The following is a 21,529-nucleotide window of genomic DNA, read 5'->3' as shown; positions in this document are numbered from 1 at the left end:
GTTATAGGTACTAGAGAGTAAGTCTTTAGGGTAAAACGGTCAAGTAAATCTTTATAATTTGATTTTATATAATGAATTTAGATTAGTAGACCCTAGACCTCATGGTTTTTTATCTTCATAGTTAGTGTAGAAGTTTTCTACGTAAAAAATCTTATGCATGCCTCATTATTTATATATTTTATATTTGATGTTTGAATTATCTATAATTGATATAATTGATTATCCTTTAACATCTCGTAGGATAAAAGAATTTGGTATAACATATAAATCTTTATTGATATATTTTTTTTAAATCACCCATTCAACCCCCTTTGGGTGTTCCTTATAGAACTTTGATTTTTCAGTAATAAATGACAAATTGTTAGTCAAGTTTGTGTCCTCTTTAAAAGTGAAGTCATAGTTAAAAAATGAGTCATGAATGTAAATCATAGTTATAAAATATACTTTTATTAGGTGTGAGAAAATAAAGTAAAAAGATTTGAATAAAGAATAAATAACAAGTTTAACTTAATATATAATTTTTTTTAAAGTTTGTGATATTACGGTTATTTTAATAAATAAAATTAATCTATTTAATAATTTTAAGTTATTAATTAAATTCTATTAAGTCATTAAGTTGATTTAACAAACCTCTTAGTGACTCATCCATAAATAAAATCTTAATTCTACTGTAATTTTTTTCTATAAACAATTGTATTTGATAGGATTCTTAAGATCATTAATTAGGAAAGGATAGTAAATTACAAAATCATCTTAGAAAATATTAGGTTGAAAAATTAATCACCTTTTTTTATATATCTATATTAGAACTAATTTTTAGGAAAGTTTTCAAAAACTATTTCTGACAAAAAAAATTTATAACATTCCTTCAATTTTTTTCTTGTCATGAATTTTTTTTTTTAAAAAATTCATTTTTGCTATCATATAGGTCTTTAACTTCCTCAAGAAATCATTATTCCTCGAACAGTGTAAACAAAGGGCTGGCCAGCCACTGAACTCTACATTCCTGATGGTCTTGCTTGGGGCCATCATTATTTAGCCCAACTATAATCGAATTGGGCTTAAAAGGAAGGACCTGATTTGGGGCCATGCGGAGCGCCACCGAAATTGCCAAATTGGCCACTAATCCTCCCACGCCAGGTGTTCTAGGCTCGGCTTCCACCTATAACCTAACGGTCCTAACCGGCTAACCTTTCCCCACCTACAAAGAGCAGACGTAACTATTAGAAGAAGAAAAAAATCAAGAGTACGCAACAATTAAAAAGTAAACAGAATAAACGTTGGCTTTGCAATTTAAAGAAAAAAAAATGGAACTGTTAGTCGGCCAGCCATTTATTTTGTCACACGAATCATACATTAATTTTAAGATAAATCGTCTTTTTTGTGTTTTATATAACGATGATGGAATAGTTGGTAACCACATCAAAAAGCCCCTGCACGCCTCTAGCCAACCCTAAATTTCTTTGACTGGATGCATTGCATTTGTATGAACAACCAACTAACAAGCTTTGAACTTATGTGAACCATATCATCACCAAGTTTCACTGTCACTCATGTCGTCATTGTTACATGCGAACTACCTAGTCGGATCCAACACCACCACGTCAGACCCTAGAGGCTAGAGGACGGTGACGCCCCCGACGTTAAAATATACCCCATAACGCCCCACTTCATTAATCAATACCTTATATGTCGTTTAATAATCACCTCTTCGTGTCCTTACTGGGGTACAACATACTGTATGGCATCCGTAAAGGAGCATGATCTTGACAATTTAATGAGAATTGACCTTTGGGTGATGGATCTATAGTTTCTTTTTTGGGAAAAAAAATGGATTTGTGGCGATTTTAATACTATGTAATTTTTCCATGGGCTTAAATTACGTACTCGTACATGGTTTTCACAAGCTTTCAAAAAGAAAAGTCTAATGGAACCGTCAAGATCAAACACGATAGGATAGGAAGGAGATAAGAAGACATCAGACTATTATCTTAACCATTTCAGAAAACTTGGAAAAGTTGTTGATAAGCTTCATGGTACTTGATTAATTCTTTCAACTTCGTGTTCCACTTGTTGATCTTATAATCTAAAATGAAGACTTCAAACATGGTTATCTGCCCACCATACCGTCCACCATGGGTTTCAATAGTGACATTAGTTAATTACTGTCTTATGATCAGATAAATGTAGATGTTCAATGGAGACTCCGTTGAATATATGGTAATTCGCTTATTCAAACTTTGAAGCTGTTTTTTTTTAATGTTCATTTTGTAGGGTGGTTTGTTGACTGAATTGTGTACTTGTATGTTACATATATAAAATGTCTAGAAGGAAGCTAGCCTGTAGGTGAAGTTCACTCAACAAAAACATCTTCTCCACCGACAGTTGACCACTTGTATTCGCCCCCAAGCTCTCTCTTTCTCCTGTCTCTCTCTCTCTCTCACACACAGTGTCTTGGAAAATGGAGATTAATCCCCCAAGTGTAGAAAAGTTTGAGCAAATAGTATGCAACTTAGATGAGCAGGGTTCAGGGGAGCAAGTTCGGGCTTATACATGTACCTTCTGCAAGAGAGGCTTCTCAAATGCACAAGCCCTAGGAGGTCACATGAATATCCATAGGAAAGACAGGGCCAAGCTCAAACAAACCGAAGATGAAAGCCTACTCTCTGTGGACATGGCAAATAAGAATCCCTTAATCCATCCTCAGCCATCTGCAGACAACTTATCTCAACTGGGATCAACGGAAGGCAAAGATTGCACACTTAAAAGGCCATTGACCTTGTCTGGAGAAGACGATATCAGTCCTTCAGGGAAAGATGGCATGGAAAAACTGCACCAGCTGTCCTTGTTTTCTGAGAAGCCATCAAAGAGCAATGATCAAAGGGCAAGTTCTGCTGGCGGGCATAAGGAGAAGACAAGGCACAGTCATCATGGTTCATCTCAGAAAGAATTGGACCTGGAGCTTCGTTTAGGGCCAGAACCCCATGAGACATCTGCATCCGGATCCAGAGAGTTCTTTTGAATTTGCAGAGAATAGGGTGGATGTGATTTAATGAATAGGTTTTCTTCTCATCCTTTTCTTCTACTACTTTATGTTCAAAGAGATATAATAACAACCGTCTTCTAAAGGGAATAACATGAAGGAAAATAGTCTATGCTTTTCCTATAAACTTCTAGTGCAACTGATGCATGAGTAGAAAAAGGAAGTCGCTTTTGCTTAGTTCTTCGTATGTATTCAAGTCTTTTTCCAAGAAATTCATGTTTATGTATTGAGTCTCCACTCATTCTTTCCCTCCCTTTTGGTGATGCTTTGATCCTTATCTTTGCCGTTTGAAGCTTATTTAGAGATCATGAATTTAAACATCATATGAGAAACCAATGTTTCAGATTGGTTTTCTAATCTGGTTTTTGAGGGATTTGCCTAAAATGGAAAATCTTCATGCTTTGTGGGAACAATAAAGAAAAAGAAAATCACTCCTGAAACCTTAAAAGGATGATTGAATCCTATTCCAACTACTGCCAATGGGATGGGTTCTACATATATGGTTAAATTATACAGGATGCATGACAGAATAATCATCAAGAAAGAGGCTTAACTGATAAGTGTTTTACAACATCCCATTGGAATTAATGAATCATTCGATTGCAAACTTCCTTGCATTTCAATGTATGAGCTTATCCAAACCCTAAATAATAAGTCCATGTTAAGGAAATTAAACAAGATGGGCTCATTTCTGCTGCATAGACAGCAAGGAATAATGTCTAATGCTATGAAAAAGCACATATATAGAAGGATTGGTTTGTTTTCAATGGAACACAACAAAGTGGGCTAGTTGAGTATCATTTATAAGAGAATGCTTTAATAAGGATGCTTTCCTCGTACCATAATCACTAGTATCATGTTGGGCTTAGTTATACTTCATAACAAATTATATCCTTGGAGGGTTTAGCTATGGAATTGTAGCTACCTTAGATTCTCGGTGCCTATCAAAAAGATACCACCAATCATATGGTATCACAAATACAATTTTTTATTTCATTATTTATATCTTGATCTCATTTATTTGTATATTTATATTTTGATTTTTGTATCTTTTTATCCCATTTATTATCTTATCATTTAATAGCTTTGAATCTCATTATATATTTCAATGGTTCAAATCTTTTTTACAATAAATACCATTTTGGCATGTTAGCATATGTTGTACTTAGAATAGTGACATTATAATGCATATAACTTTTGTCATTCAAAGAAAACTTGAGAGAGTAGACCATTTAGCTCTAGGTTTAGTTTGGTCTTGCTTTCAAGAATTTTGTTGGATACAATTGGTTTTACCCTAATATGACTTTTAATTATTATTGTAGTACGATTATAATCAAAGAAGGTATTTTATTTTTATTTATTTATTTGTAAATGGTGAGTTTCATGAGCTTGAGAATGGTTGACTTTGTAGTACATTTAAAAGCCGACACATGGGAATTTCCTTCTCTTTTTTCAGGCATTTTCTCTTTTCAATAGGTCAGATTCCCGCACCTGCACCAAACTCAATGACCCACAACCACATACACAAATTTTGTGTTTTGGTGGAAGAATATCAAATAAAATTTTCTTTTTCTATGAGAAAAAAATGTCAAAAGCAGAGATGGAAGCAGACGTACTCAATAGATACCACGAACAACCGGCCAAATGCTGTGCCATGACAATTGCATAATGGTGGTTGCAAAATGGGATGGGTCGGTTCGGTGGGCCCTCTTTGCCAAACTCGATTCATTCTCGTAATTGGCATGTTGATTGCCTGCGCCGTACGTGGGCAGTTCTCGATGGGCTATTAAATGCAACGGACTACGGAGGAGTGAAAGCCCAAACTGGGGCAAAACTTGCAAGTTGCAAGCATATATATATAATATATATACACATTATATGCGGGGTCAGAAAGCAGTAAATTCCATCTGAGGCATTGTTCAGACACAATATTTACCCCCCATTAATGGAACATTTATAAATGGAAGAAATATAAAGATCCCAGAAATAAAAAGGGAGGTCAGCCTCTGACTTTCTACTTTATTGGCATTTGCCTGGGGCACGGTTGTATCTCTAACCAAAGAATCAGGTCTACCCCACTTTATTAGTTGGATTATATTCTCTCTACAATGACAAATATTTTTTGCAACATTCCATTATTTTATAAATATTAATTGTATTTTTTTAACCATGATATCTATGAAATTCCATATATGAGAGAGAGCCAATTTCATTGGTACCGTTAATGTGATCAAAATTTTTAATTTTTTTTCTGTCTCTCTTGAAAGAATCAAATTAATTGATCAGTAATTGAAAAATTAAATATTAATTATAGTCAGTGGCCTCATCAACTGTCATAACCATTTAGGGGTCCATGTTTCAATTTATAGATATACATACAATATATGTACATATTGTTGGAATTTTTTTAATTAAAAAAATGTTTCAAATTATTAAAATTTTAAGTCAAACCACTCTCGAATGTGAGAGCATTAGTAATAAATAATAATTAACCATCCCTTGTAATGCAGCCACATTTGGCATAATGGAAGTTTTTAAAAAAATCCATGTAAAAGAATTCATTTATTAACCTACTTTAGGAAGATCTTTTCTTGGCCTACGTATTTCCATTGCTTTGTAACTTAATCTCATTTATTTATGCCTAATTTCATATTTTTGCACCTTAATTAATGAATTAGATTTCATCATATCGATTCAATAAGATTTTGTTCAAATCTCATTTGCTTATACCTAATTCCATATTTTTGCACCTTTATTAAATGAAGTAGATTTCATCGAATTGATTCAGGAAGTTAGATTTTATTCAAATCTATTTTATAAGTAATTATGTATGAGGTTTTTTCTTAAATATAAATAGATAAGATTATAGATTCTAACTTTTATTATAAAAATATTTAAGGTTTAAATAATGTTATTTATAAATGCTTTTTTTCAAAGACTTATAATTTTTTTTAAATCTATAATCATTTATAAATATTATAGATTCTAAACTTTGTCATAAGAACATTTAGGTTTATCATAAATAATAGTTCTATTTGTTCAAGTATTTGGATCAAGCTTTAATTATCTTATTTAAAAACAACTCTAATACCAATTCCCATATCCAATTTCAATTGTTTCATATGAAAATCAATAAATACACATTGATATTAAATCAAATATTTTATAATATTCAACATCGCATTTTATAAATTTGTTCTAAGAGTCATCATTGTTGTACCTTGTTGTACCTATGTTTAAGATGTTTTAAAACAATAACAATGAGAACAATTTTCCTTATTTTCAAATCTAGTTTATTTATTCTCAAATTTGGAGGGGTTAGAGAGCACTTACTATTTAAAATGTTTTAAAATTAAATTATATTAAATCAATAAATGAATTCATCAAAGATCCTTGCAAGTTGTTTCTTCTTCTTTACAATCTTTATGTCTAGTGGTAGAGCCAAAGACTTTTTTTAGGGTGGAATGAAAAAAATATTATATTATAATCCTCATTTATAAATTATAAGGTAATTAATAGTATTTACTATCATTATTAATAAATAATTAAATAATTTCAAATATTAATTATACAAATGTATCAAATTAATCAACCATAATACTAAGAAAATTTAAAAAAAGTTTTTGATTTTACATATAAAAAAATTATTATCAAGAACATTTAAAGGAGTTTCAAAAGAAATAAAAATAATTAGAAATTTTCAATAATTTTACTTATTTTGTAGCAAACCCTTAAAATTATTTTAAGCAATCCAATAATTTTTATTATATATTTTGATATTTTTCAAAAGAAGAGGTATGCGCTTTTAGGTCTCATTGTCTTATAATTAGATTTTTTTTATTTATACCTTAGTTTCATTTTTTGAATTTACGTTCAACGACTTAGATTTTTCTATGTGCTTTTAAATATAGAGATGAAGATATTCATAAATAGCAAATCAATATCTTAATTTCTTTTTCTTTTTCAAATAACTAAGTATAAGATAGTTAGAAATAAAGGCTTTTATATTTATGACTTATGGCTCATATAATAAATCCTCATTGAAATAATAGTAGCTTAAAAGTATTATTTTTTATGATTTAGATAAACTTAATAACACAAAATCATAACAAAAAAAAAAAAGTATAAAAAGAAAAAAGATTAAATAAACAAGAAAATAAGTATGAATATTAAATAAGATTTTATTTTATTTTTTAAATTTTAGTTCAATCTTAATACTTTATCAGTAATTAATAATAAATATTATTTTTTGTAATAATATTTAGTTGTCATTATTTTAAAAAAAAAATTCTAAAATTAAATTTATATTTTCTTTTGGGAAAATTGTGGGTGGCCAGTGTTTATATTTTAGCAAGTATATACTCCTTTGTATGTGTCCACGATGAAATGAATGGACAAATTAATGAAAATATATTTTTAAAGAGGGAATGTGTTAAAAGATAGGATGTTGAAGGAAAATAAGGTGGAGAGGGTAAATTTTCAAGGGAAAGTTTAAAATTATTTTATTTAAAGATTTTCTTCTAATTTATAGATGAAATGAAATTGAGCCCTCAATTTTACCAAAAATAAAATTTCTAAATGTGCAAAAACATTTTCTAATTGGGAGAATTATCATATAAGGTGGATTGTGTGTGATAATGACATAAAATAGTCAACTACTTTAATAATTCATGGAGAGGATAAGAAAAAATAGAGAAAATTATTTCAAAATCTATTTCATACTATAATAAGCTAAAGTACCATAAATGTACTAAAACCTTTTGAAAACATTTCACCTTTTTTTTGTTAGGATATCTAAGTTACTTGGGTCCCACATTCATTGTAATCATTGACATCCTAATTTTTAAATCAAAATTTTAATTTTAACCTTGAACAATATTATATATTTATTTAAAACCAAAATACTTCTAAGAAATATTTCAAAATAACAACTAATGAAGTTTTTTTTTTACAAATTTCTTTTTTTATTATAATGTTTAATTTTATTAAAAACAAAACAAGTTTCATAATTATGTAATAAGAATGATGAATTTTTCATATATATATTTAAAATTTTGAATTGATAAATCATATTTTTGTATTGAGTTTAATCAAGATAAAATATTTAATTTTCATTTGAATTGTCTAAAAAGAATAAGAAAATGATGGGGAATGTTTAATCTTTTATATATATATATATATATATATATATATATATATATATATATATATATATATAATAAAATAATTTTAAAAAATGATATGATTTTTCTATACTTTTCCTTTGTATAGTGTTTTTTTTTCTCTTAATTCTTGTATATATATATTCAATGCATCGAGTGGACTATGTTAATAAGTATAATATGTTGAATTTCAATCAGGTATAAAAAAAGATCTCTATGACTATTACCTTTATTATAAAATACAGGTACCCAAAAATATATTATAATTATAATATATTATAATAAAATTTAATTAGAAAAATTTTGAATTATTAATCATTTTTAAAACCAAATGAAGTATTAATTTGAATTTATGAGATTTGTAGTTATATATATATATATATTATAATTATAATATATTATAATAAAATTTAATTAGAAAAATTTTGAATTATTAATCATTTTTAAAACCAAATGAAGTATTAATTTGAATTTATGAGATTTGTAGTTATATATATATATAAATTATTAAACAATTTCAATGTATTGAGAGAATGATATAAATATATTGATATGATGTTCAAATAGGGTATAAATAGGCATTTCTATAATGATTACTTTTGTCGTAAAATATAGGTATGGACATAAATTATTATATTTATTATATAAATACACAAATGTTACAATATATTACAACATAATTTAATTTATTTATAAAAAAAATTTCACATGTGACATCAAACAAATAGTCGTGTTATTCAACTAAATAGTTGTATATTATTCCATTTATGAGCGTTTGTGAAAAATAATTGTTCATTTTATTATGGTAACAAAGTTTTTAATTATATGTTATATATATAGAACGTCATAATAATCTTTAGGTGTGGTTTTTATTTAAGAGATATTGAATTTTTTTTTATCAAGTTCTTTAAAAATTCTCAATTCCTTTTTTTAATATATATATTTTTTCAATATCGAAACACTTCATAAGAGATTCATAAAAAATTAAGGATAAAATCGAAGATCCCTTAACCAACCTTAAGTATCCTAAACTTCATAACTTTATGTGGTACAAGAACATGTTCCTAGCAAAAATCATGTTAAGATCATATTGTAACTAGCCTTTTTGAAAAGAAAAATTTATTTCAAGTTTACCTACACTTTTCTATAAAAAGATTAAGATTAAGATGAGAGAAAAACTCAATATTTTTTTTTCCACTTTTCCAATTTTTTTCAACCCATGTACAAAGGAATTAAAAAAAAAAAGATAAATTTATTAAATATACCATATTGATATCATAATACAAAATAATAAATTAGATTAATAATGCACAATTTATTAGATTATTTTTATGATAATTTTAACATTTAAGTAAATAATAAAATTATCTTACTTTTCACTTTTCTAAGCAAAATTTTTGTTAAACAAGTTTGGGGCAAGAGTGGAAAATAATTTTTTGGGACATGAGATTTGCACTATTAATTATACTTATCATCATTAGAAATTTATTTATAAATAATACCGAAAACCATGTTCAAGGGTAAAATTGTACTATAATAAATTTTGTTGTTGATAGGAGTTTTTAAGAAATGTTCTCCTTACCGGAAATTAACCCTTTTTATCACTTTCCCTTTCTAATTTTTTTTTTTCTTTTTTTTCATATTTTCTTTTTATTTATTTATTTTGGGTCTTTTTAAGACGAAGAGAGAGCATTGGAGTATAAAAATCAGAGGTAAGACCAGCAAGTTTTTCAGGCTAAAAGGCAGAAGACATGTCTCCCACAAGGCAAACTGTCCAACATCCCTTCAAAGCCTGGAAGTTCCTTGTTATTGCCACGACAAAACCCGTCGATGTCTTTAAAGTTTTGATGAAAACAACACTGATTTTTTGCATTGTCGCTTCGATTTCTCTTGTCTCTTTCTTTTCTTTGTCAAGCCAATCGCGATGGTTTGGTTGCCCACAATGTGATAGACGGTTTGGGGACTCCGCTTACCAGAAGATAACCGACGGCGATGTGGGCAGACTGGGCTATGAAAGGACCAACATTTCTCATATCTTGTTTGGGATCGGAGGTTCGACGGCAACGTGGAGTGAACGTCGGCGTTACTGTGAGTTATGGTGGAAACCTAACGTCACACGCGGATTTGTCTGGCTCGATGAGAAGCCTGCAGAGAACGAAACGTGGCCGGAGACCTCTCCACCGTACCAAGTCTCCGGAGACACGTCGGGATTCAAGTACCCGAGTTGGAGCGGTTCTGCGTCTGCAGTTCGTATTGCGCGAATCGTGAAGGAGAGTTTCGAACTAGGTTTGGAGAATGTGAGGTGGTTCGTGATGGGAGACGATGATACGGTGTTCTTCACTGAGAATTTAGTGGCGGTGTTGGCGAGGTATGATCATAACCAGATGTATTACATTGGTGGGAGTTCCGAGAGCGTGGAACAAAATATGATACACTCGTACAACATGGCCTTTGGTGGCGGTGGGTTCGCCATTAGTTACCCTTTGGCTGCTGAGCTTGTTAGGATTTTGGACGAGTGCATTGACCGTTATTATCTATTCTATGGCTCTGATCAGAAGATCCATGGTTGCATAAGCGAGATTGGAGTGCCTCTCACCAAAGAGCTTGGTTTTCATCAGGTCTCTTTCTTTCCTTTTCTCTCTATATAGTCTATGAGATATCGGATATCACATGCTGGTTCTGTTGTCTTGTTTCCATCTCATAGTCATTTTCCATTTTGTGCTTCTTATTGCTTTCATGCAGCAAATATTCTTACCATTGGTGTTATGATATAACTAATTACGAAATCTCAGGTTGCTATTATCAGAAACGAAGAACAGCCTTAATAAGTTTAATGTTGAAAAATACAGGTTGATATTCGGGGAGATCCTTATGGTTTTCTGGCAGCACACCCAGTGGCGCCGTTGGTGTCTCTTCACCACATTGACTTCGTGCAGTCATTGTTTCCAAGCATGACCCAGATTGAATCGCTGAAGAGGCTGGTCCGCGCCTATGAGGTTGACCCGGGTCGAACCCTGCAGCAGAGCATTTGCTACGATTTCAGTCGTAATCGGTCGGTTTCAGTGGCCTGGGGTTACAGCGTGCAGCTGTATCCATCGTTGGTGACAACGGAGGAGCTGGAAACGCCCTTTCAGACATTTCAAACGTGGCGGAGTTGGGGCTCCCAGCCCTTTACGTTCAACACCCGGCCCATGAGTGAGGAGCCGTGTGAGAGACCCATCATTTACTTCTTGGACCGGGTTCAGATGACAGGGATTAATGGTCAGACCCTGACCACCTATGAGAGGCTTGGCTTTCAGCCAGAAAAGGACTGCAACCAGTCTCACTATGCCCCGCTCTTGGCTGTTCACTCATTTAACGTCTCCGCTTTTCAATTAAGGCCTGAATCGTGGGAAAAGGTCATAAATCTCTCACTCTCTACTTCTCTCTCCGCATCATAAATCTTTTCACAGGTGTGGGTTCTGTTGCTTGGCTGGTGGGCTCGGATCTTAGCTTAAGTATGCAATGCCCATCCAAATGGTTAATTGAAGTTTTCATCATCTCATGTTTAAGTTGATTGTATGATGATGATCAACAGGCACGACGTAGACAATGCTGCGAGGTGGTCGACGGTACAGATGGGGTGGAAAGCGTCGTTCAGGTGAAGATTAGAGAGTGTAGTCACGGGGAGATCCTGAGCCCGGCATCCAAAGTAGACACCAACGGAGGAGCCGCCTCTTAGGGGCCACAAGGTCAATCAAGTCTATAAATATTTGGTTAAAAGGATAAATAATCCCTCCATGTTTTTTTCTCGAAAATAACTAATTTTTCACGTAACTTTCTTTTATCATTTCAAATATTTACGGATTTTAAAAAAAGATTATTTTGTAAAAGAAAAATAATAAGAGCATTTTTATTAAAATAAGACTAAAAAAAAAAGATAGATGGTTAAATTTCAAAAATTGAATTTTCAAAAACCTTTTTAATCAAATAACCCTTTAACTCTGTCCACCCGATATATTGAGTTACCAATATTTTTAAGAATCCCCGATTAATTCTTGCTAATATACTCCTATATTTGGCACAGTAAAATGGGCAGGTGCGAGGCTGCGAGCTGGTACCCGACCTCTCGGTGGATTTGAGTTTAAGTGTACTAATAAGAGTAAAAAAATATGCATTAAATGTGCTAAAAAAAAATAATGTAGCTTATGTTACTTTTTCCACAGCACTCCAAAGAAGGTCAGGTCTAATAAATGATCCATCAAACTAATGAAATAAGATGGTCGTGTTTCTTCGGTGGTAGTGTTGAATGATATTTCCTTTTCCCTTTGAAGCATTACAGTTTTTTCTTCCTAGGATTTGACATGGTAAAAATTTTACATTAATGATATATAAAACATACACTATAAAAATAATTGATAGTGTCTTTATTTATGGTGTCATTTTTAAAATAATAATACCATAAAACTTAAAATTTACGAAGGTGGTATTTTATATAAAAAAATCTCCTATTAGTTAGATGATGCTAATTTTAGATATATGACATTATTTTTCAAAAATTAATATCATATGAAATAAAAAAAAATTAAATATTATAACTTAATGCACCCTTTTTTAGAATAGTAACTAAGGATAATGCATGAAAAGCACATTATTTCTTGTTAGAGTGAATTCACGATATTTCAACAAACATCAGGATTTTTCTATTATTTATTTGTATAAAATTAAATAGATAATAACAATTAGCAACAATAAATGAATAAACTTATGCAACGAAAAAATAAACCAAACATCACGAGAAAAATCCCTAAATCCGAAGGGAAAAACCACAAAACCTAATTCAGTTCAAACTTCCACTATCAATAATAATGAGTTACATATGTCTTCTCTAAAATAATCTCTAGAGACTGCCAAATACATTAAGAGCACATATAGCATTGGATTATATAATCTCTCTTGGCAAAAAAACAAAGAAATTTGGATAAAGAATACCCAAAAACACGTCATTATTGTTCATAGGCACTAACACCTGTTCCTAATCTCTACCATTCAGATTGTAGCTACTCAAGTTTCGAACTTCTCCTCCAAATTTCGACTTGATCGGACCACAGATGAAGTAAGATTGACACTTTGATGAAATCTGAGTAATAAGATGTGTTTTTTCTTTTTCTCTTCTCTTCTCTTCGTTTTTTTTTTATTGTAATTGACTTGCGCCCAAAAATATGGGGCCCACTCCCTCACATACGAGGGAGCCAACATTTCTATATTCAAAAAAATCTGATTAGGCAATCTTAAGCATAATCTTCTCTGGCCTCTTCTCACACCCGCAACCGATATTATCTACTTGGTATATTGAGTAACTCAAAACCCCTTAAATATGTCATATTTATTTATTTTTATTAAAATCAAAATTCTTGTATGAGCAATTGATTTATCTGGGATATGTGTAACGTGGGTTTGGTAAATGATTTTTTTTATTGAGTTTCAAGAAAGAAAGAAAGAGTTTTAAACTTCTATATCCATCACCTGTCAAATCAATTTATTTTTAAATCCAAATCAAACCCATGACTAGTTTCATTGCGGAGCCCATAAGCCCCAAACGCCAATGAAAACAAGGACAAAGAATGATTTTTTGATGTGCGTCTGATTGAGAAACAGACATACAACATGTGCCTACGCAGCACTATTTCAAACTTGGTAAGCTCTGCCACATACTCTTCATCCTCCACTAAGCCAAACATATCATTAAATAGTACCTAAACAAGAAGGTAGTATTAAATAATTTAGATTTTTATAAGCCGTATGAGTATTGTCTTCAACGGTTAGCAATATGTGCAGATATCAGTAGGATCAAAGATGTTACGCGCCAAAAAAATTCTCGTGTTTGTTTATTGAAATAACCGGCTGGCTTAAATTTGTCATGTCAGGTATGAGACGTCGCTTGTGAAATATGCCAAAATTAGGACTCATGATTGAATTACTTTTTGAGTGAAAAAACAGAAAAATTGCTTACAAGTTACAACTAAGCAGCCAAATTGCAAAGAAAAATCTAAGTCCAGCAAGACTTCGTAGTTGTGGCATCTGCTTTTCCACATCAATGTCGTTACACTGTTTGAAACCTTTACTAGTTTCTAGGTGGGTTGCTCTCACACTACTCCATAAGCTAGAATTTTCTGGGATCTAAAAGAGATTTTCCTTCTATACGCGATTCATTCATTGTATTTATGAAAAAATTGGTGCCATTCACGGAGGTAAGAGCGGGCAAAAGGATGAGAAGTGTTAGCCTATGTTTGCTCAGCCTATGAGTTCATATATTAAACTATTTTATATTTGGATATTCCTTAAATCCAAATATGGATATATAAATACCATTAAGGTTTTGGTATTACAAGAGAAAGACATTTGATTGAGAGAAGGGCGTTTGATTGAGAGAATGAAAGAAGTTCAGGTTTGTTTTTCTGGGCACCATTCTAGGGCTCAAGGGTAAAGTTACAAGTATCTTTCAACAATCTTTTAAAGAATTCTTGTGATATGTTTTCTCATGATTTCTTTTTATTCATGTTTCTTGGGGTGATGAATTCTTACCTCAAGTATTGAGATATTTATATAAGTTCTCAAGGAGAAGAAACCTAAGGACTTAATTATTGTATCCCCATGTATTGAAGTGGAAAAAATTTTCTTTGTGGTTTTTTACCTCCATTTGGAGGGTTTTTCACATTATATTTGGTGTCTCTTTTGTGGTTAAATGTTTTTTATTGTTGTTCTTGATTTTTGTTAAGTTATTATTCTTGAGAAGTGGTTATTATTGTTGAGTGATTGTTATTTTTGTGGATGAATTTTTTAACCATGGTAGGTTAATACTCTTGATTATCTTCCGGTATCAAAGCATGGTTGTGAAACTTTTATTCTTGAAATGGATAGAGATAGAAGGGAACCAACCTCCATGATAAAACTTAACAATTCAAATTGGGCTATGTGGAAGTCCATGATTGAAGATTTTCTCACCATCAAAGATTTGTTAGATAGTCTTAAAGGTGAAGAGTCTAGGCCCAAAGATATTTCTGATTTGGAATGGAATAAGATGAACAAAAAGGCAATTGCCTATATTAGGCAATGGATTGACACATCCTCACATTATCATGTGGCAAAAGAAACAAATGTCTATAATCTTTGGAAGAAATTAGAATCGGTGTTTGAACAAAAAATTGTTGGGAATAAAATTTTCTTGTTAAAAAAGTTGGTGAATATGAAGTTAAAGGAATGAACACTAATGACAGATCACTTGAATGCTTTTTAGAGCATTGTTAATCAATTGGCTGCTATGAAAATGGTTATGGATGATGAGATGCAAACATCTTTATTGTTGTGTTCATTACCAGATAGTTGGGAAACTTTTGTTATGACTATTAGCAACTCTATTCTAAATGGTGCATTGTCTATTGAGCTTGTGAAGGGAAATTTGTTCAATGAAGAGACAAGAAGGAAGGCTTATGAGATAGAAAATGCATTGGCCCTCATCACAAAAAGTAAAGGAAGAAACAAGAATAAAGGATAGAAAAGTCATGACAAGTTTGAGGGAATGTCCTAATCCAGAGATAAAATCAAATGTTTTCATTATGGAAAAGGACTTATGAAAAGGAATTGTCGAATTTGGAAAAATGAACAAAATAAGCAAAATCAGGAAAAAGAAAATGACAAGAATACAACAACATTTGTATTTAACAGTGATGAAGTTTTAGTGCTTTTAGATGAGTGTTTGCATGTAGATGAGCAAGAAGTTGAGTGGATTATAGACACTGCAACTTCCTACCATACTACTCCTCACTTGGAGTTGTTTTCTGATTATAAAGTTAGAGACTTTGACACAGTCAAGATGAGAAACTCTAGTGACTCTAAGATTGTAGGGATGAGTGATGTTTGCTTTAAAACTAACATGGAGTGCAAGTTGACATTAAAAAATGTAAGACATGTTCCAGATTTACGCCTTAATCTGATGTTCGGTTTTTCCTTGGACAAGCAAGGTTATGAAAACCACTTTGGAAAAGGCAAATGGAAGCTCATTAAAGGCTTATTGGTTATTGCAAAAGGAAAAGCATGTTGCACTTTGTACAAGACCTAAGGGAAAGTTTGTGATGATGAGTTACATGCTATAAAGGGTACTTCCTTAGAGTTGTGGCATAAAAGGTTGGAGCATATGAGTGAGAAAGGATTGCAAGTTTTAGCAAGGAAGTCCTTAATTCCCTTGGCAAAAAATGAATCCTTGTCTTCTTGTGATTATTGTTTGGTTGGAAAACAATATAAGGTTTTTTTTAGTAGTAGATCTAAGAAGAAGTTAAAGAAGTTGAAGTTGGTATACTATGATGTTTGTGGCCCCATGAATGTGAAAACACTTGGAGGAAATGGGTACTTTGTCACTTTTAATGATGATGCTACCAAGAAGGTATGAATTTATTTGCTTAGATCAAAAGATCAAGTCATTGAGTATTTCCTACAGTTTCATGCCAAGGTTGAGAGAGAGATTGGAAGAAAATTGAAGTGTTGTAGGTTTGATAATTGAGGTGAGTACACCTCAAGGAAGTTTGAAACTTACTACACTAAAAATGATATAAGGCATGAGAAAACAATTCCTGGCACTCCACAACATACTGGTATGGTTGAAATGATGAATCGTACCATCATTGAGAGGGTTAGGTGTATGCTGAAGACTGCAAAGTTGCCTAAGGTGTTTTGTGGTGAAGCTTCCCAGATTGCTTGCTATTTGATAAACAGATCTCCATTAAGTCCATTGACTTTGAGGTTCTAGAGAAAGCATGGACAAGAAAAGATGTTTCCTATTCCCATTTAAGAGTCTTTGGATGTAAAACTTTTGTGCTTATTCCCAAATAACAAAGATCCAAACTTGATGATAAGACAATTCCATATGTCTTAGTTGGGTATGGTGATGAAGATTTTGAATTCAGATGGTGGGATCCAACTAAGAAAAAATTGGTGAGAAGTAGAAATGTAGTCTTCCAAGAGGATCAAACCTTGGGAGATTTTGACAGAGCTAATCAATCTAAAGGTACAAGTGATGACTTCATTGAGTGGGTACCTATTCCTCTATCATTAGAGCAACCCAAAAATGAAGAGAAGGAAATTGATGAGCTACCAAGAGATGATAGTGTAAGTGACATACTTGCACAGGAGCTAGTTGAGGATGAGGAGCAGGAAGATTTGATACCCCATGCTAAGAGGTCTACTAGAGAGCATGTTAGTAATTGATGAGGGGAAGCCATAGAGTTTTCAAGAAGCTATGCAAGATAAAATGGATTTCTTGCAGAAAAATAAAAACTAAGTTGGTACAACTTCCTAAAGGAAAAAAATAATTAAAAAACAAAAATGGGTGTTCAAGTGGTTGAGAGATATGGTTGAAGAAAATGCAACTAAGTTGAAGAAGATTCACATAAACAAGAATGCCTCAAACATGTTGATAAAGGTTGTTCCCAAGTAGAAGCTTCAATTGTGCATTTGGACAATAGGTTTGAACTTTATGTGATAGAGTTATGGATTGACATTCCTCCCTCATGTGTTGGAGGGGGAGATTGTTGGGTTATGTTTGTCCAACCCATGAACCCATATATTAGACCATTTTATATTTGGGTATTCTCTAAGCCCAAATATGGATATATATATATAGCATTAGGACTTTGTTACGATGAGAGAAAGACATTTGATTGATAGAAAGGCATTTCATTGAGAAAAAAAAGAAGAAGATCAAGGTTTGTTTTTTGGAAGATCTATGGCTCAAGGGTGAAGTTATAAGTTCCTTTCATCAATCTTGGGAGTTCTTGTGGTATATTTTCTCCCTAATTTCTTATGTTCATGTTTCCTGAGTGATGGATTTCTACCTCAAATATTGAGATATTTATATAAATTTCAAGGAGAAGAAATCTGAAAACTTAATTATTGTATTCCCATTTATTGAAATGGAAGAAATTTTCTTTGTGATTTTTTACAGAAGGTTTTTTCATGTTATATTTGGTGTCTTTCTTGTGGTTGAATGTTTTTTTATTGTTATTCTTAATTTTTGTTAAGTTGTTATTAGTCTTGAGATGTGGTTATGATAGTTGAATGATCGTTATTCTTGTAAAAGGATCTTTTAACCTTTGGCAGGTTAATACTCTATTCTTTTAATGAATTTCCCGTACCTTTGTCCTTCTTGGATTTGCTTGGAAAAACACACTGACTCAATTTACTGTGTGACTAAATATGAGAGAGTCAATAGAGGGGGCACCTCCATTTCCCAGTGTGAAACTGCTTTACTATCATCTCAACAGGAAAAGACATTATTGGGTACTGGGAGTCAATTCAATGCATTTGAACTTGCAAACCTTCACTTCACTGATAGAGATAAGAAAGTCGACGGAACGAGTAATTTCATCCAATTTCTCTCTTCTTGTTGTCTAATATTGATTTTTTCACACAGCATCGCACAAATTTGGTGGGAGTACGTGGGTGACCAAAAGCAAATATAGAAGTAAAGTTATGTCGTTAAAAGTCGTTAATCATGAGGCCATGTGAATGGACTGAATGGGGGTTGGTTGGAAATTTGGTTGGGAATGTTCCAACTGATGCCGACGTGGTGTAATACAAGTGATGGTGCAGGTAATGGGGAAGGGCGGAGGAGGCGGGGATGATTCCTTCCATAACTTGTAACCCGGGGGCCACAGTTCACTCAAAAAGAATTCAAAGGGCAACGTAACGTAACTCCCGCATGACCGTAGACTCAAATATCTCTCTCCTCCTCCACTTCCTCTGTGTCCAAAAGGCACCACCGACCTGTCACCGCCGTTCGTTCGTCTCAGCAACTCCAACTGTCCAAACGCATCCCAAATGAAGAAGGTCCCAAGGTGTCCCTCTCCAACCCCCACCTCTCATTCACCCAACCTATTTCTCCCACCTAAAACCCTAACTGTCACCCAACGAACGCATCAACCGCCAGAGAGAGGGAGACATTGGCCATGGTTGTTGCCACAATGGAGCGTTTCCCTGGGTCCTCCACCCTCAAACGTTATGCCACCTCCGACACCAAGAAGAGCGTTTGCCGTCTTTCCCACCATGACCCTCCGCCCAACACTCTCGGCATCCTCGCCTTCGAGGCCGCTAAAACCATGTCACGTCTCTTCTCTCTCTACAAATCTTTGTCGGATGATGAGATCTTCAAGCTCCGAAAGGAGGTCATGAGGGCTCCGGGCGTCTCTTACTTGAACTGCAAGGACGAGGGCTTCCTCCTCAATCTCGCCTGCGTTGAGAGGCTTGAAGAGCTCGATAGAGCCGCCTCCGCCGTCTCTCGATTGGGCCGGAAATGTGTGGATTTCGGACTCAACCGATTCGATCTCGTCTACAATGATCTGAAAGATGGTATGGTTGATCTATGGAAGATACAATACAAATCCAAAGAGATAGACAAGGTCATATACAAGATGAAGAAATTCATATCCACGACGTCGAGCTTGTATTCAGCCTTAGAATCCCTTTCAGAAATGGAAGTATCAGAGCGTAAATTACAAACGTGGAACAAGAGCGTCGTTGCGCAGAAAACCAACTTCGATCTTTTCAATCAGAAGATTGCATGGCAAAGAAAGCAAGTCCGAACCTTGAAAGAGGTTTCTCTATGGAGCCAAACCTTCGACAAAAGCGTGAGTCTTATGGCCAGAATCGTCTGCATCGTCTACGCCCGAATCTGTGACATTTTCAGACCTTACATTGCTGTTCTACCTCGCATGTCCTCAAAACAAAAAATTAGGATTCATCTTCTTGACGAAAATCCACTCATGACAAAATCGGGACCCATCCCGAAAACTCTCCAATCGGGCGTGGTCCACTTCTACAACCGAGAATCAAAACTCTACTTTGCAGACCAAATCAGTTTCGGTATCGGCTTGAAACAAAACGGATATTTCGATTTCGACGAAATCGGTCGAAAGAAGAGCGTTTTACAAGGGGCGCCGCCGTCGACCTTGGGGGGTTCGGGGCTCGCGTTGCGATATGCCAACATAATAATCCTGGCGGAGAGGTATCTACACGCGCCGAACATAGCGGAGGGCGCGCGTGAGGACCTGTACCATATGTTGCCAGATAGCCTGAAAGTATCAGTAGAAGCGAAGCTAAAGAGGGGTTGGCAGCTTAGGGAGGAGGACGAGCCTCTGGCGGAGGGCTGGAGCGAGGCCGTCAAGGAGATCCTGAGGTGGCTTGCGCCGATGGCCCACGACACGTTGAAATGGCAGACGGATAGGAACCTGGAGAAACAGAAATTCGAGGGAAAATCGACCGTGCTGTTGTTGCAGACATTGTACTATTCCGATAGGGAGAAGACGGAGGCGGCCATCGCGGAGGTGTTGGTGGGGCTGAGTTGTATATATCAGTACCGCACCTCCGTTGGGGAAAGGTATAGATGATGACGTCGGGTTTCATTTTCTTTGGTGGGAGGAAATCATAAAAAGAAAAAAAAAAATGAAAACCTGTATTCTTGGTTGGGGAAATATTAAGAAAGAAAAATAGAAGGGAATATAGAGGTGAATTTTTTACTTTTTGTTTTTGTTTTTTATTTTTGGCGTTTTCTAATTGCTTTTATTAAGCTCTGAAAAAATTTAATGCTACTTGTGATTCCCAAGAATCCATGATCATCTTCCTTCAAGTTTAACACTTTAATGATACGAGCACAACACAATAGTAACAACGGAGTTTTGGGTCAAAATGACCCTTTTGTAACCATTTTTTGAAACTTATGTTCAAATTGATCTTTTTTGGTGCTACGTAGGTGTCGTGTTATTAAAAAATATTTTTTTTTTCGTCATTTTAGTGAAAGCCACAGCGGCTTCATTTTTTAACTAAAGACGCCATTGGATGGCCGCAACTACGGCTTCATTTTTGTACTAAATCCGCAGTTACCAAACGCGATTTCATTTTTTAACTAAAGCTTAAAATTTTAATTAAAAATTATTAAACTACAATTTATGAATAAAATTTAAAAATATACTTAAATAATAAATTATTTATATTTAAATTTAAAATTCTAGTATTACTTCAACAAACATAAATTGATAAATAGAAGATATTATAAATGAATATTTTATTTATTAATAAATTAATAATCTTAAAATAATAAACTTATATAACATATAAATAATATATAAAATTGTATAATTTATTAATTTAAGATATTTAATTTGTTATTTTTTAAGATATTCATTTATTTGTATTATGATAAATTTATCTTTATTGAAATAATAGTATACTTTTAAGCCGTAGTTGATAACTGAAATTTCAATTATAATTTTTTTTTTTACTTTCAAATTTAATTAAA

General features: G+C 33.1%; 3 protein-coding genes across 3 annotated transcripts; all 3 read left to right on the top strand.

Moving 5' to 3' along the window:
• The first annotated feature begins 2,351 nt into the window (after nucleotides 1-2,351).
• On the top strand, nucleotides 2,352-3,284 carry LOC117921051 (transcriptional regulator TAC1-like). The gene has a single exon (XM_034838818.1). The coding sequence runs from the start codon at nucleotides 2,462-2,464 to the stop codon at nucleotides 3,020-3,022; it is 561 nt and encodes a 186-aa protein (XP_034694709.1). The 5' UTR covers nucleotides 2,352-2,461; the 3' UTR covers nucleotides 3,023-3,284.
• Nucleotides 3,285-9,956: 6,672 nt separating this feature from the next.
• LOC117920647 lies at nucleotides 9,957-12,355 on the top strand. The gene is made up of 4 exons (XM_034838247.1): nucleotides 9,957-10,823; nucleotides 11,055-11,603; nucleotides 11,783-11,936; nucleotides 12,272-12,355. Exons 1-3 carry the CDS (start codon nucleotides 9,957-9,959, stop codon nucleotides 11,924-11,926), a joined length of 1,560 nt encoding a protein of 519 aa, XP_034694138.1. The 3' UTR covers nucleotides 11,927-11,936; nucleotides 12,272-12,355.
• Nucleotides 12,356-18,978: 6,623 nt separating this feature from the next.
• On the top strand, nucleotides 18,979-20,831 carry LOC117921058. Its single transcript, XM_034838826.1, has one exon. It carries the CDS (start codon nucleotides 19,185-19,187, stop codon nucleotides 20,619-20,621), a length of 1,437 nt encoding a protein of 478 aa, XP_034694717.1. The 5' UTR covers nucleotides 18,979-19,184; the 3' UTR covers nucleotides 20,622-20,831.
• The last annotated feature ends 698 nt before the right edge of the window (nucleotides 20,832-21,529 follow it).

Source organism: Vitis riparia, chromosome 8 (genome assembly GCF_004353265.1).
Source record: "Vitis riparia cultivar Riparia Gloire de Montpellier isolate 1030 chromosome 8, EGFV_Vit.rip_1.0, whole genome shotgun sequence".
NCBI classification, from domain to species: Eukaryota; Viridiplantae; Streptophyta; class Magnoliopsida; order Vitales; family Vitaceae; genus Vitis; species Vitis riparia.
The sequence above is the reverse complement of the archived record's forward strand: the minus strand, read 5'-3'. Positions and strand labels throughout refer to the sequence as shown.

What these genes read in the sequence shown, in the direction of transcription:
- LOC117921058 (XM_034838826.1), top strand. Translation starts at nt 19,185, where the DNA reads ATGGTTGTTGCCACAATGGAGCGTTTCCCTGGGTCCTCCACCCTCAAA.
- LOC117920647 (XM_034838247.1), top strand. Translation starts at nt 9,957, where the DNA reads ATGTCTCCCACAAGGCAAACTGTCCAACATCCCTTCAAAGCCTGGAAG. An exon ending in AAGAGCTTGGTTTTCATCAG is followed by an intron (nt 10,824 to 11,054) that starts GTCTCTTTCTTT and finishes TGAAAAATACAG; the next exon opens with GTTGATATTCGGGGAGATCC. An exon ending in GGCCTGAATCGTGGGAAAAG is followed by an intron (nt 11,604 to 11,782) that starts GTCATAAATCTC and finishes GATGATCAACAG; the next exon opens with GCACGACGTAGACAATGCTG.
- LOC117921051 (XM_034838818.1), top strand. Translation starts at nt 2,462, where the DNA reads ATGGAGATTAATCCCCCAAGTGTAGAAAAGTTTGAGCAAATAGTATGC.